Genomic DNA, 17,649 nt, shown 5'->3' on the forward strand with positions numbered 1-17,649 from the left:
TTGGTCCATACATACCTGTAGTTTCTCGTTTCTTTTTGTCTATGAATTCAAAATCCTCGGCAAGGCTTCCATAAACTTCTCGCCATGCTTTTTGCTTTTGTCCTTAAAAGAGTCTGTTGTCTTATCCCATATGCAAGGTCTGCATTCCACAAGTTCGATAAGGGTTAAAATATCATACGGAAAAATTTTTGCCATCTCTAAAATTGTAAGCAAAACTACAAAGGTAAGAACACACAACCTTTTCACCCACTCACTATAGCTAAACTGGAGCTCTATCAGGTGGTCGATCCCGGTACAAAGGGAAGAGGGAAAACTTGCATACATAGCTTTGGTCTTTGTTTCCATTTGCCATTCCACAAATTCTTTTAAAAATGGGGGTAGCGTTGGAAGTTAGAGAAAAGATGTGCGACAAGTGAAGCGTGGAGTCACATCCCTGTTTTTGAGATCACAATCAAGAGAATGCCAAATGAGTCACTTGTCCTCGGGAGCTTTGAAAAGAACGTTTGATTATCCTAGGTTCGTTTCAAAATAATAATAATAATAATTCTACTTGTCAATAAATATTCTATTCAATCATTGCTTATCGAGTGAGACCGGGAAAATTGTGTGCACACAATTCTGATGTAAATAAAAAAAAGTAATAATAATCAGGATTTTTCCATATGCTTATGTTCACAGAGTATCAAACTTTGAAAATTACGCTTGAATTAATTTCCAGAATATAATAAAACTTAAATGCATTAGTAGATTTAAAAAGATACAATCAAAGAGACAGAGAGAGAAAGAAAAAAAAGGGAGTAGAAAATAATCAACGGAAATTGGTTATGTAAATTTCCTATATTCTATTTGATAACTATTTAGAGGGAAATCAGTACTCTTCAGACTTCCCACATTTTATATTTATTTAATAAAGGGAATTAGCTACTCCAAAACAGAGACTGTAAAAAAATAATAATCTGTTCCAAAGTTGTTTATAGGACAAGATAATAATAATATTATACAATTGTAATAGAAAAAATGGAAAAACAACAAAATTCCAAAGAAAAGAAAAAAACAATAATACACAGCGCCTTGTCACCCTCTTCATCTAACCCGCAGGCCGGCCGACATTATCGGTGGCGTGTGCATCCAATCATAAGAAAACATTGCCCCCGACAAAATCGGTGTCGGCGGTACCGCCGACAGTATCGGGGGCTTGGCCGACAGCATCTGCGTGTCGGAGGAACGGCCGATAATATCGGTGGCGTGTGCAAGCTACGATTTGAATACATTGAAGTCGATTTCACCGCCGACATTATCGGTGGGACCACCGATATTATCGTTGTCGTGTGCAAACGCACTTACTCTGTCTGCTTGCCTCTGAACAGGTATCAGAGCAAAAACGGTAACAGCTATCGACAAGCGGTTTTCGGGAATCGATTCAGCGTCCGAGGAATAGGTTCCTCGTTGAACAACCTTCTGCTTAAACTAGAAGTGATTGAAATCGAACATTTCTGGTTTCAACAGTAATAGGTATAACTCAAAAACCATGTTAGCTAGCGACAAGCGATTTTCGGAAACCGACACATGGTCTCAAGGAAGTAACCCACCTTAATCCCTATATTTCCACTGAAACCAGTAATGGCAGAAATTCGCTGCTACTTCGGTTTCAATATTAATTTTTATAGGACGAAAACGGTAAGAGAGATCGAAAAGCGGTTTTCGGGAATTGACTCAGAATCCCAAACATTGTTCAGTGTTCGTTCATTATTTTCTATTTAAACCAAAAGTGGTATAAATCGCCATTTTCGGTTTAAACATTAATGATTATAAATTTAAAAAATGGAGTATTAGATCATTTCGCGTGCAGTGCATCAGTCAGTTCCGTGAAAGAGGATGGAGGTAGAAATCTGCGCGGGGTTCTGTGTATCCAAAACTGACCACAGATGTTCAATTATGTTCAGGGATTAACCGGACCAGGGTAGGTGTGCATGGGCGTACCATCATCCTGGAATATGGTGTCATTGCCTGGAAACAATATTTGGACTATAGGATGCATGTGGTCTCCTAAAATGGCGACATAGTCACACCCAGTAACCATCAGTACAGGACCAACTAAAAACCAGGATATTGCTACCCACAGCTTCATGCAGCCATATTGCTCCCATATTTCACGATTGGCTGAAGATACTGTGGATCATATTTTTCTGAGGGAGTCCCCAGACATAAACATAGCCTATAGTTTGCAATAAGATAAACGATGACTCATCCGACCATATCATACGTTTCCAGTCATCAACTGTCTATGTATATTCGCGGCAGCATTGGCGCAGTTTTAAAATGTTAGGTCCTCTATCAATGGTTTCGCCAGTGAAATCCAACCTTGTATGTTCATGTAATGTAATCATGGCGGACTGTGATTGTCGATAAGGCTGTAGGAAGGGCTGCTTGAGTTCCTTCGTCACTTGCCGCGCAGTTGTACAAAGGTTCTGAGTAATAGTCCGCGTAAATACTTGATGGGACCGGTACCTGTCACTGATGTTTTTCTTCTAACCACTGTTCCTCTTCGCCGATGTGGTTTATCCAGTTTTGTAGGCCACCATTACCTGGGATATTCTGCCTCGAGACACACACACACACATTTGCCACTTTCGTTACGCTTGCACGACATAGCGGAGCGAAAAAAGTTTGCCCTCTTGGGAAATCGGAACGGTCGCATATTTCAACACTATGAAGGGCCGCGGTGGCTCAGTGGTAGAGCGTTCACCTCCCTGGTTCGATCCCAGCTCGCGGCGTGTGGACTTTGTGGTGAACAAACACCGTGCTCATGGGTTTTCTCGGGGTTCTCCCGTTTCATCCCACTTTCTTCATTCCACCATTTCATTCTTTTCTTATACTCACCGTCTCCTTTAGCCTGACCGGCATAACCGTGGGATGTAAAACTGAAAGATTTCTTTTTCATTTCATTTTTTCAACATTGAACGTCTGCTCAATTCATTGCATACTGCCCTTCTATTGCTCCTTGCGTAGTACAGCGTTTGTACTAAAACACCACAACAGTAGCTGGACGCTTCGACTGCCAACGAAAGATCTTTAGTTTTCAGGTGTGTCCATTAAACTGATAATTTTCTGTATATTACTTCATGTTGTGAATATAGTGTCCACCGCGTGTCTTTTTTTTTGGGGGGGGGGGTCTTTACGTTTCGTCACACTAATTTTGTTTCACCATTTTGTTAACATTGCTGTGTCCCTTTGTTTCTGATCATAAACGTGAAACGTTTACCTAAATCAAAATAAATACGATTTTATTTCCGTAAGTTAAAATGTTGCCATTCATTATCAGACGATGGAAAAGATCAGACAATAATGATACTTAAAAAAAAAAAAAATCTTATGTTCCATACAGAATTCCATTTGTTTGCAATAACCTTAATTACGTTCAATTTATGATCAAAAACATTTTAGAAATTCATGCACAATATGCCCTCACGCAAAAAGAAAAAAAAATCGAACATTCCAGATTTTGTATAATGTTATTAACTTAAACTAACGATAGATTTACCTACAAAAATACTAACATTTATTATTCGATATTTGGTAGGTGGGAGCTGGACTGGAACGGTTCATGGAGGAAGAAAGACTTTTGAATGGAAAGAGAACCCAGCCCTTTGTTCTTGTTATAGGAGATCTTGTGCGTCCACAGCAAGTGTTCGTAATCATTGAGGACCATATCATTCCAGCAACTTCTGTGTTGAAAGCTGTAGACTTAGTTTTCAAACTTACATACACTTTGAATTTAGAATTTTCACCATATTGCAAGAACGTGTGGCTATTTTTGGACGATGCATTCTACAAGTGTGGGGAAAGAATAGTTCCTTCTTGTGTTCAGGAGTTGAAACATAGATTGTTTCTAACCATTGAAGAGAGAAGTACGTAAGAGACAAAACATGTACCAAGGACGATTAATCAATACGCTGTAGTAATTGACAAAATATAGGTATACTTTTTATGAATTTTTCTCTTGTTGTGTCAGTATATTTGTAAGATGTTATGTCAGTATTGTAATCGAAGATTTGGTATTCAAAATCTGTATTCAAAATCACATATTATGGTTGTGAACCATAAGTTACACGTTGCACTGAAACCAGGTGCGGCTTGTAAGGGAAATCACATAGGTAAAATTTAATGTTTTATCGCTTCGAACTAAGTGAAAAAAGTTACCTGTTGTCATTCTTGCTCTCAACAATTAGAACACTAGGCAACTTTCCTTCTTTTGTTTGAAACAATAAAACACTTTATTTTTACCGATATAACTTCCCTCACGAGCCGCCTCTGATTAGAACATGAAATGAGCTCCAACAACCTTTTGTTTCTAAGATAGTGTAATATTATGTAATCGAAATCGCATATGATGGTTGTGAACCGTATTTTATACTAGTATTGAAACATGAAATGAGTTCTAATAATCTTTTGTTCCTAAGATATATGTAGTCGAGAGCACATATGATGGCTGTAAACAAAGTTATTTCATTTGCAAAGATAAGCATAGTGGAGTCAGAAACAAAAGTGGTTGATACCTTTTATCTGTTATTTCATAAGTTCATAATCTAAAAACTAATCGACCGATTGAAGTCGTTTTTGGTACATAGTAGTAACTTTTTGTGTGTGTGATTTTTGTATATTGTTAATAATTTACAGCTACGAATTACTCTATTTGATCTATAATCTGTGTGAACTTAAACATACGATGGTAACATGAATAATAACTTGCTTTAGAAACTCATCTTCTTAAAGAAAAATCAACATAATCACAAATCAGCTTATTTTTTGGTTTATTGTAAAACATACGTTTCGTTATCAAATAGTATAATTTTCTTAGAATATATCTGCTTATTTTTTGGTTTATTGTAAAACAAACGTTTCGTTATCAAAGAATATAATTTTCTTAGAATTTATCTGGTTATTTTATTGATTTATTGTAAAACAAATGTTTCGTTATTAAAGAAGGTAATTTTCTTGCGTTGAAACAAAGGTTTAAATGTGCTATATTTTAAACATGTTCATTTAATATAAATTCTGTATGTACTAAAAGTGTTTTTTTTTTTGCATGTTTATATTTTGTTTATATCCTTTCCCTTCTTCTCGTATTTGAGAACCCCGTTTCTGTGCATCGTTTCTCACTTTTGAGAAAGACACTTCTCAAATTTTTTTGAGAAATGTGTTTCTCAAAATTGAGGTTATATGTCTCATTTACTGAGATGTTCCTTTCTCAATTTTAAGAAAAAGTACATTATTTCTCAAATTTAAGAAACCAATTGCACCCTCAGAAATGAGACATAATTCCTCGTATTTGAGTCATTATTTCTCGAATTGATTTGAGAAAATCGAAATCTCACTTTTAAGAATGTATTACTCGGTGCACAGATAAGAAACGGATGTTCTCAAATACGGAATTTTTTCTCGAATTTAAGAAACCATTTTTAACAGTGTGAAATGAAATGATATAGGCCTACTCAGTGTTATTGGAACCAAGTGAAATATATTCAGTATTCGAACTAGGAAGAAAGAAAAAATGTTTCTTTCCAAAAACAACGAAGAAACAAGTAGTTCAATATTCTGTTGAGTATTTTCTTCAGTTTTGTCTATTTATTATGAGCATCAAAAATTTCTACATTAAAAGTTCAAATGATAGTCAAGTGCTAAGGGAACTAATATATTTAGTATTGTTGTTGGATTTGGAAGAAAAGAGCAAAATAAATGAGTTCATTTCGAAAAATGTAGTATAATGTTCTGTTGAGTGCTTTTATATTTCTTCAGTTGTGTGTTTAAAATGAGAATCTAATAACTTTTACATCGAAAATTCAATATGTCCCAGTGCTAAGTGAAGTGGTATATATAGTATCGCTGGGACGTGGAAGAAAAACAAATCAGTTTATTCTAAAATTTCATTATTTCAATATTCTGTTCAAAATTTTTCGTATCAATTATGTGTGTGTGTTAGTGTGTAATATGAAGGTAAAATCAGCCTAATTGTCAATCTCTTTTTCTTTTCTAATATTAGTTTCAAAGTATACTGAAATGTTTCGAGTTTTATATTAAAAGCTGCAAAGGTACAGCAATAAATTGTTATAATCAAAAGGTTACTTGATACTTTCAAACATATCCGAACCAACGTATATTTTTAATGTGTGTGCTTGTATGTTGGGTGGTTGTGCTTGTGTGTGTGCTAATAGGTGGAAAGTAGTAGTGGGCCGGCGGGGGGCTATCCAAAATTATCTTTTATTACTATGATTTGGCATAAAATCATTACTTTTCAATATAATTTTAGAAGATAATAATGTTTTAATGCTTAAATAAGAAACCCAAGCTTACAATGTAACCGATTATTCAAAATTATCTTAGTTTTAATGAAAGAAATATAGTTTTCTACGTCTGCGTAAAAAACTGATTTTCTACATGACGTATATTACTAGTAAATTACGCGTAATTTATGTAAAATACGTAACAAGTAAATTACCTTGCCAACACTGTCTACAATATTAGTATATCATATCTGAAAACGACAGAGTCATACTACTTGTTTTATTAACCTCCACCCCGAAATTTAAAAAAAAATGTTGAAATAAAACATAAAATTACGTTTTCAGCCCCCAAATTATCAAACATTACCAAACACTGAGAGCTCCAGACCCCTGAAAATTGTAAAGTTGTTAAAGAAACCCTAAAATTGCGTTTTAATTTTCCCATTGCCGAAAACTTTCCGTGGGAGAACCCCTGGATCCACACCAAAATGAAATCCTGGCTACGCCTGGATAACTAATAATTATAAACTGCTCGCCATTAAAATTGCAACACCCAGAAGGAGTAATCGCAAAAGTACGAAATTTGCAGTGTGTAGGAAATGATTAGGAAGCCAAGGTCGTCGTGCGTCAGGTACGCCTGTCTAGTGATGGATAAATTCCCGGGAAGATATTTTTCGGGAAGATTCCCAAAATGGGAATTTATCCGGGAATTTATGTTCATTCAGAAAGAAAATTGCATTCCGTTACTATATTATGATTTCAAAGTTCAATTAATTTTTATATCACATCATATTATTACTGTTGTCCACAGAGGATTCTTTAAAATGTATATTCTAAACGGTACTATGTTACTTTATTAACACTATATTATATTTAGAAAGTACGCATAAATGTATATTATTTATAATATGTTCTATCAATTAAATATGTGTGAAAAAATTATATAGTAAATTATATAGTAACAGTTTAAATTTATATGTAAGTGGATTTTCTCAACTTGACTCTATTACTGGTGTTATGAACACATTACATTTATTAATGTTATGAAGCAATTAGATTGGGTAAATGCTAGAAGATACATGTCTCACCAATTTATCAACATTTGCGCATACATATTTATGTTTACAAAATTTGCAAGATACTTACTTATCTTTATATTTTAGCACGTAACATTGCCATACACGTTCTTTCATTCTACCTATTCTTCGTAATTCCATACGTTAATTAACATGTAAAAGAAGTCCGAGTACCTCTTCAGAAATTCGAGTCAGAGAGAGGAGACAGACCGACGTCTATTACTAATGGTGGTTCAGGGTTTATTAATAATACTTCATCTCTATTTCTACATATAATTCTAAATTACTTTACAAAATGGTTCCTTTTCATTACCAAAGTACATTTGTAAATTAGTACTTTGCTAATTTTGGCTGTTCATTAGCATTGGGGGCCAGCTTTTGCACCTACTTTTTGCGATATTCTATTCCAATGCGATAGTTTTATGGTTTCATACGTTAAATTACGTTACCAACATTAAATTCAGACAGCATTGCAGAGCGAGCGTTCGCGAATGAAGACGGGTTAGAGCCCCGCATGGCACGTTGTTCTCTATATTCGTTACCAAAAATTCACTTTCTTTTCTCACATAAATCACTTCCACTTACCTTTCCGTTTTGTATAAATCCCCTACTGGCGTAAAAAAATTTCGATATGACTACTTGAACATCACTATCAACTCATTTCTTCCATAAATCATCCTACTTTTTGCTAGGTTTGGCCCCCCCAATACTAAACAATTACCTTACTTTTCAGTGCAAATGGAAATAGAACTTAAAAAATCATATTGTTAGTTATATAAAGTACCGTCAAATAATTTTAATTTTTTTAAAATCCAAGCTCTTTAAAACCTGGAAGTAAATCATAATATATTAAAAGAAGTAATTAGTCATATGGTTCTTATAATTTGGAAGATTAACTAAAGAAATGGAAATAAATTCCTTCCCGGGAATTTATAGGCCAGGGAAAAAACCCGGGAATATTCCCATTTTTAAATTCCTTCCCACCGGGAATATTCCCACTGCCCATCACTACGCCTGTCACGCCATCTGGAAAGAGGTATCTCGAGCAGGCCAGGGATGCGTACAGATACGGTGAATGTGCGTTGTTGTGAATGTAGCGGGTCAAAAGCGGTCAGCAATACCTCGTTGTCAAATACGGTAGCGCTGTAATTATCTTATACTTCAAAAAAAGGTCCATTTAAATAACATGGGGAAATTCTTCATTCCCTCTTTAGAGCCCCTAAATATTAAAAATATTCACTTCTGGCATTTTTCTGTGGGTTTGTCCCGAAAAGCCACAATCATATCAAATTTAATCATTGTAGCCCTACAGGAAGTGCTCAATAATTTGAAGGTGTAAAATATGTCCCATATAAATAACATGGAAAAGATTTTTCAGTTCCCTATAAAACCACTCTAAAGTTGGAATTTTTTACTTTTGGCAATTTTTCTGTCGGTTAGTTCTGGAAGGCTACAATCATGCCAAATTTCATCATTCTAATCTTGCCGGAAGTATCTACACATTTTGGGGTATAGAAGACGTCCCATATACGAGATAACATTGGGAAGATTTTTCAGTTCCCCATGAAACCACTTTACGTTTAGAAATTTTCATTTCTGATTATTCACTTAGGTAAAGCTAACGAAAACGTACAAGCATACCGAATTTGAAGTTTTTATTCCAATTCTAAGTACCTAAAACATGAGATTATAGGTCCAGAAAAAGTCTCATTTAAATAAAATGGGGAAATTCTTCATTCCCTCTTTAGACCCCCTAAAAATTAAAAATATTCACTTTTGGCAATTTTCCTGTGGGTTTGTCCCGAAAAGCTATAATAATGTCAAATTTAATCATTGTAGCTCTGCAGGAAGTGCTCAATAATTTGAGGGTGTAAAAGGTGTCCCATATAAATAACATGGGAAAGATTTTTCAGTTCCCTATAAAACCACTCTAAAGTTGGAATTTTTTACTTTTGGCAATTTTTCTGTCGGTTAGTCCTGGAAGGCTACAATCATGCCAAATTTCATCATTCTAATCTTGCCGGAAGTGCCTAAACATTTTGGGGTATAGAAGACATCCCATATAAATAACATTGGAAAGATTTTTCAGTTCCCCATAAAACCACTTTACGTTTAGAAATTTTCATTTCTGATGATTCACTTAGGTAAAGCTAACGAAAACGTACAAGCATACCGAATTTGAAGTTTTTATTCCAATTCTAAGTACCTAAAACATGAGATTATAGGTCCAGAAAAAGTCTCATTTAAATAACATGGGGAAATTCTTCATCCCCTCTTTAGACTCCCTAAAAATTAAAAATATTCACTTTTGACAATTTTCCTGTGGGTTAGTTCCGGAAAGCTACAGTCATGCCAAATTTAATCATTGTATCCCTACAGGAAGTGCTCAATAATTTATGTCAGCTCATGTAGTTTTATATATACAGTAGTTAGGATTAGGATAGGATGTACCTTATATGTGTTTAATCTATTAACTTTCACGCACTATTTAAGAGGCCCAATCACAGTGAAATTAAAATACCACTAGTTTTACAGTAATTATGTGATGCCTTCAAATAGATAAAAGATAACCGAAATGTGGAACAAGAGGACCCTAGACAATATTATTTTACATGAGATTCCGCTATCACGACTCACCTATCTGCTTTCGGTTTCCAGCCATTTTGAAAATCGTGTATATTTTCGTATTTCTAAATGGTTGCAAACGGAAAGCTACTAGGTGACTTCTGATAATGGCATCCCATGCAAAATAATATTGTCTATGGTGTTCTTGTTCCACATTTCGATTATCTTTGACGTCCCAGGATTTGTTCTTAGGAGATGGAAAACTAATGAAAGGGAGTGTTTATGAAATTAAATTGTGTGTGCTCTCCCACCGGCAATCGGGTTCGAGACTATGTACACCACAGGCGCACGCGCTAACCACTTGACCAGCAGAGAAAGCACCATATATATATATATATATATATATATATATATATATATATATATATATTAGACCTATATATGTAGATCTACAACCAGGGTTGGGTAATTACGCGTAAAAAAGGTTTTCTACGTGACGCGTAAAATAATCGATGAGTAAAATACGCGTAAAAACGCGTAATTTACGTAAAATACCGGAACGTATAGTAAGTAAAAAATTAGAAACAGGTCTACAAATTAAATGAAAACGTTCTACGCGCTGAGCTTTAAAAAAATCTTCCTAAAATTGTATGGAATCTAGCTGGATTTTGCAAAACTTAATCCGTAAGCATAAACTGGGAATTTTGTATTGGCTTTGTAAAGTAGCATTGTATAATACGGTTTGCACGCGTGACTGTTCAAAACCCATTTCATCATGTTTCCTGTTTTAAACCCTTTGTAATCGAGAAAAGTTTTAGGCTAGAGAAGTCGTGGGAGAAACTATTGTGCAATACAACAATGGTAAACCTTCGTGGTCTCCATTTGTGACGACTTTCTGCAATGTCTGAGAAAAGCATCACGAACAAGTAGAGGAGTTTCTGTTGGAAAACCTCGGCCCTTCAGGAATAACTAGCTACCAGCAATATCGGGGAAAATTTGAAGAACTTATGAAGAAGGGAATTACAACACCACGCACATTCTGGTATTTCGCTACTCGGCAACATAAGGAGTTGTCGGAATTTGCTATGAAGTTACTGAACATCCTAGCATCTTCAGCGCAAATTGAAAGACTTTTCTCAAATTGGTCCTTTGTCCATAACATCACAAAGAACCGGCTCAGCTTCGAACATCATATATATAGGATGTTTCGAAACAACACCGACAACATTTCGGAGGTGATTTCTGACACCAAGATAAAACATTAAGTATATACCAACCTGGGTGCACAAATGCTTTCTTTCGGAGTTACAAACTGCCGAAACACGAAAAAATGAACATTAAAGATCCAAAACTATGGGACCTACCGTAGCCGGGTCAAAACTTCACTTAGGAACTAGTATGTGCCCTATCCAAATATCCAAGTTTCAGAATCCTGCGGTACTTCCGCAACAATTTTTATAGAGGTAGTTGGTGAGTACTTCAAATCATATACCCGTAGCCAAATTCCCATATTTTTTGGATAGTACACATATTGGTTCCTAAGTGAAGTCTTGACTCGACTACGGTAGGTTCCATAGTTTTAGAGTTATTGACCTTTAAAGTTCACTTTTTTCATGTTTTCGGCAGCTGATAACTCCGAAAGGAAGTATTTGTGAACCCAGGTTGGTCAATACTTTTATCTTATCTTGGTGTCAGGAATCCCCTAAAAAACGTTGCCGGTATTGTTTTCAAACGCCCTATATATATATATATAGGTGGTGCGGGGGCCCGATTGGGACCATTTGTCTGTAGAACCAAGATATATATATATATATATATTGGTTCTACAGACCTTGGTGCAAGTTAATTGTAAACCTGGGGCCCCGCAAAATGTTCTCAATTGAGCCCCGCACTACCTAAGGCCGGCCCTGTGGTTTGTAATCCCCTTTTCTAAAATTATTTCATTATTAGTGTCTTTTAGAGTCATAAATGCTTCTTTTATCAACTTTGTAATAATTAAAGTTGAAAATGAATAAATTGTAGGAACTTAGTGTAATTTCCATGAACAGCTCGGAAGTAAATGATCAGTTGTACTGTTTGGAAGCAAATGTCTTCATGAGGCTTTTTTTTTTCAAATATGGTAACAGATTTAGTTATCCTTCCTTGCAAAGAAGGATTATGTCTTTTCCTCGCTGGTAATCTGATAAGATTATTTTTAACTAATGCAAACACTGCCACATAAATAGGAGTAAATGAAACAGTGGCAAAAACCAATGCTCACAACAGAGAAAACTAACGATGGAATATGACCTGAATTGGTTGATTTAACAAAGGGCAACTTTCTTCGAATATTTTATTCTGAACAATTCACTATTGAATTTTTGAAGAAATACCACCCGATTCATCGACAAGAAGATCAATACAGAAATGAAGTTGTTTGGCGTCTGTGCCACAACAAATTAAGGTTCGTAAGTCAGAAATATTTCAAATTGTGCTTGGGTTTCCGCTGCATGAACAAAGGATGCAGGCTCCGAAATTGTTCATATTGCAGGTGTCTCGAAAGAAAATGCAGCACTCCGTGTGCACAGCGGTACTCACCGCTTCATAACACAGATTTCGAGAACACCCTTTTGACATTCACTCAGATTCTTCCTCTAATTTACCCTATACTACCATCAAGGGCGCCGATTTCTCTGTACCTTTGGGAAGGCCCATTCATAAAAAATACATATAAGAAGAAAAATACATATTCATAAAAATACAGGGAGGCCCACATGAGCTTTGCCCCCTTCCCCCCAGGATCGGCGTACTTGACTACCATCGTTTACCCACTTTATTGCAAACTCCAGTTCTACTGCTCCTGATGTAGTATAGGGTTTGCCCTAACACACCATTGCCATGGCAACCCATACATCTTATGTATTTCCAAAATAATGAACAGGCTTAATGAAGAACTAAGAATGTGATTGAAAATACGCTGTTAAAACCGTTGAATAAATTACTACGAATTGTTGATACACTTTAACTACGAATATTGAGCTAATATTTTTAAAAAAATCCTTTTACAGTTATCAATTTCCAGCTCGGGCACCTAGTAGTCTACATAGGGCTTATCAAGTTTTACCAGGAATACCATCTGTAGAGTACAACATACTAAAAAATCAAGGATAAAAATAATTTAGATTAGTGAGACATCGTCATTTCAGATTTTGTTGTGGAAGGGGCACAATCCTGTGATGTAGGTAGAGCTTCATGTTTTCGTTGTTATATCATTATCCTATTGATCAACTGTATATAAATCTCGCACTCAAGGTGTCAATTGCACTCCCTGGAGCCCCAAATGATACCCGTGTCATTTATATCAATCGCTTTGAAACATGGTTACCACAAAAGTTGACCCAACAAAATATTTGAACAACTTTTTAGAGGCCAGAAACAGTGGACACTATACTATATTATTCAACACTAGTGATCGTAAGACAAAAGAAATGAACAGTCAGCAACCACAATCAAGGCCAACACTTTCTCCTAGTACTATTGAAAAGGCGTCCTGTGTTATGATTTCTTCTGGACGAAAATCGTCCGGAATTAGCTCATCTTCCATCATAATCCCATATTTCTTTGGTGATCTTGCAAGAACTGGCAGTTTGTCTGGAGATAACTGCTTTATCCGCAGTATTCAGTAAATAATTAAATGCCTTTAGATTTCTATTTACTTCAATCCTTAAAATCCTTACAACTATGGCGAATAAAGCTCAAGAGATTCCTGATACGTAGGTTTTTTGCAAACATGCTACTTTACTAGGACTTTTTACATATTGTTTTAATGTGGAGAGCACCATTCCAATTCTCACATTATTTGGTATATATGTTAAAGAAAAAGGAAAACATCTGGTACAAGGAAATACCCTGTATCATTTCTCCCGTTTCCTCCCACTTTCTTCATTCCACCGTCTTCTTTAGCCTAGCCGGCATAACTGTGGGACGTAAAACTTAAAGATTTCATTTCATTTTCGATCTGGGAGAGTACGTTCCATTTTGGACATAAAGGGCTTAATTTGAATTTAAACTGCGTCAGAAGTGTCACTGTTCATCTCAGCGACCCCGAAAACTATGGATTCGACATTAATATCAGTCATTTTCGATCATTTTTATACAGGGAGTTTCAAAACAACACCGACTACATTCGAGAGGCGATTGACGCCAAGATAAGACGAAAGTATAAACCAACCTGGGTGCACAAATGCTTCCTTTCGGAGTTATAGGTTGCCGAAAACATGAAAAAATGAACTTTAAAGGTCCATAGCTCCAAAACTATGGAATTTACTGTATCGGATCAAAACTTCACTTAGGAACTAATATGTGCACTATTCAAAAATAGGGATGTGCACGAGACGAGTAGAGACAGAATTTTCCTGAGAAAATTCGAGTCGAGACACAGCTCTTCCAATAGAAAAATATAGACCTACGTTTTTCGACTCGATACATCACTTTTACAGCACATTTTCGAGACGAGACAGCCTCAAATCTTGTCTCGTGCGCATCCCTATTCAAAAATACATGTTTCAGAATCCTAAGGTACTCACACAACAATTTTTGTAGAGGCTGTTTGATTACGGGCTTATAAATTGAAGTACTCACAACTACCTCTATAAAAATTGTTCCGGATGCGCTGCAGGATTTTGAAACATGGATATTTGGATAGGGCACATACTAGTTCCTAAATAAAGTCTTGACCCGACTACGGTAGGTCCCATAGTATTGGAGTTATGGACCTTTTAAGTTCATTTTTTCATGTTTTCTCCAGCCTATAACTCCGAAAGGAAGCGTTTGTGCAGCCAAGTTGGTCTATACTTTTTGTCTTATCCGCTCTTCTCTAATACTTCTTTTCGACGGGGAGAATATATTTCTGGGGATTGCACCCAAGCACTTGGGAAAATGAGTACCGTTGGAGCTACTGGACCATCAAACTACGTGTACGTATTATTCTACTTGTGTAGTTTTGGTAGAGAGAACATCCAATCACTATCAAAAAAAAAGTGTAAAACTTTATTTTTTGTCCAACAGATATCAGGCTTATTCATTAATATTACTAGACGAATTATAATACTAAACCATCGAGAATGCTTTGAGAATTCTACCGATATTTATTCAATTATGTAGTAATCTTGATTTTATTATTACTCAATGTATTTTCCTTGAACTATGATATAATTTTACATTTTTATGGTGATAATAGCTTAATGACTGAGTTCCTCTTGTACTTAAAAGGAACTTGGATTTGTCTTTCGTTTACATAAGTTCGTCAATTTCGTGTCATTAACTTTTTGACGGCAAACACCGGTATTTCAGGATACCTCAGCCAATCATAAAAACCAAATGGAGAAAAAAAAATGTCATCTATTAGACTGTACTATTCTGTTATGAAGTATATACAAAATTGATACTACGGTTACAAAAACTTCAATGAAAATTACTGAGTTCTTATAGGGGTCAAGAAGCATGGGAAAATATATACCGTAGTAGCTTGAATAAAAGCCACCCCCTAAAATATGAAGGAGCAGACAAAGAAAGATTGTACTCGAATAAAACTCGGAAGAAGAAACTAAAATACTGAATCATTTATGAGCAAACTCAGAGAAAAATAATTAGCTAAGTATACATTTTATTATATTCTAGACTTATGCTTTGTTCTCTGTGTGCTTAGTGTACTAATTACAAAGGCAGTGGTGTGGTTATATGGCCAGCAGATACGCCGTAGACATACTTATAGAAAAATAATAGTGGTCAGTGATTTCTTATCTAATTTTAGGGACGCTGCCAAGGATATGAAATTCAAGAGGCCCTGAAATCAACTTTAAGCGTTGAGAAATCAGTTTTTGTTCGTTACAATCCTGTTTTTGTGGCCAATTGCCGTGATCATCTTTGCAATATTTAGGTTATGACAAGTGTCGGAAATGTTCCACGCGCTCGCATTTTACCAAATATGTTATGTTAAATTCTTAGTTTCGATAGTATCTCGATATGTTATATCTTCGTTATTGTTTCAATTTATTTATTTATTTTGTTATTATTTCATTCTATATATTATTACAGCGCTTCCCAACCATTTTCAACTTGAGGCACACTACGGGTGTAACTTGAACTCTCGCGGCATACTCATACATATTATTATTGGAAATATTATTTGTAAATATAAAATACCGTGGTATTTTTTCTGTGATTAGTGATCTTCTCACAGAGGAGAAACTCGATAACTGTTTTTCTCCTGTGCTAAATCATTATGCTTATTTTTCATTCTACGAGGGCGAGTCAAAAATTATCTACACTTTTGTCATAACTTTTCTTACATTGCGCACTTTGACTTCTGTCCTCGCATATTTTATTGTTATACTGTTTAATGGTGTGAAAGTGTGATCTTAATTTCTCCATTTTTCTTCCTTCTGTTGCAGATATATTATGGCTGCTCCATTAGAAGTTTGCACCAAAGAGGAACAACGAGCAGTGATCCGATTCCTCTGGTCGGAGGGTGTCAAAGGGCCAGACATTCATCGCAGACTATCATCGCAATATGGGAGAAGTGTACTATCACGTAAAACTGTGTTTTTGTGGTTCGAGAAGTTTAAAAATGATCAAACAAGTGTAACGCATGAAAAGGGAGCAGGACGGCCATCAACCTCCACTACAGATGACAACATTCAGAAAGCTCGAGAGATGGTTCTGGCGGATAGGCGAATCACTATTGATGAGGTAGCAGTTGCTTTGAACATCAGTCAGGACTCTGTCCATCAAATCATCCACGACGAGCTTCGGTTGCCTCAGATTTAGACGTGCAAAATGCGGTGCAAAAGTGGCTTCACGACCAACCGAAAACCTTTTATTGGGAAGGAATACGGAATACGTTGACCGTTGGGCCAAGTGCATTAGTAAGGAGGGAGATTATGTAGAAAATGATGTGCATAGTATAATCCTAGCTTCATATAAATAAACTGTAGAATGAAAATTGTAGATAATTTTTGACTTGTTCTTGTAATTTAAAAATAGGAAACAATTGCAATGAAATAGAACTCAGGTTTTTAAAAATACACTTTCTTTTTCGAAAACTGCATCCAACCTTTCACTAAGAAGGAAGATCACTAAATAACGAACGAACAAACAAATCTCTTGTAACTTTTACCGTTACCTTTTTACCTTTTCCTTTACCTTTACCTTTCCTCTTTAACCTCTTTTACCTTTAACACAAATGTATGTAACTTGTATGCATGTTTGCTTTGTCGAAAGGATTGAGCGATATTTTAAAATTTCAAGTTACGAAATAGTCTGCAGCAATAATTGTCATAATAATGACAAATACTTTTACATTGACATTAAAAATGTACAGAAAAGTAACACAGTATGGAACTTAAAATTTATTAACATGATTAATATTCATTACAATTTTTAAATGTTATATGAAAGTTAGAATTGTTCAATAATATTAGTAATGTAACAATTTTTCAATAATATTAATTAAAGGTTACAATTGTTTAATAATAGGTCTAATATAATTTTTATAAAAATAAGTAAAACGAGGTGGTGCACGAAGCAAAATTAATGTGCAACTTGAGCTTGATGTTCTTTCGTAATCTTCTTCAATTGTGGACCGATAGTTGTTAAATACACCCTCACTCGTGTTCCGGAGATAACAGTTGTGACCTCTTCTTACACTTAATTGTGTTCATTGCAGAAAATACAGCTTCACTTAAGTA

The 17,649-nt window shown here is 35.4% G+C and overlaps 1 protein-coding gene across 1 annotated transcript in view; it reads left to right on the forward strand.

The window, feature by feature from the left end:
• The window catches only part of LOC145666209 (uncharacterized), a 76,713-nt gene extending 72,742 nt beyond the window's left edge, over positions 1–3,971 (forward strand). Inside the window, exon 6 of the mRNA XM_081733276.1 lies at positions 3,581–3,971. Coding sequence (XP_081589402.1) covers positions 3,581–3,916 — 336 coding nt within the window. The 3' untranslated portion in view covers positions 3,917–3,971. The remainder of the gene's footprint in view (positions 1–3,580) is intronic.
• Positions 3,972–17,649: the final 13,678 nt, after the last annotated feature.

The sequence above is a fragment of the Thermobia domestica genome, chromosome 12 (assembly GCF_964235325.1).
Source record: "Thermobia domestica chromosome 12, izTheDome1.hap1.1, whole genome shotgun sequence".
Lineage (NCBI taxonomy): Eukaryota > Metazoa > Arthropoda > Insecta > Zygentoma > Lepismatidae > Thermobia > Thermobia domestica.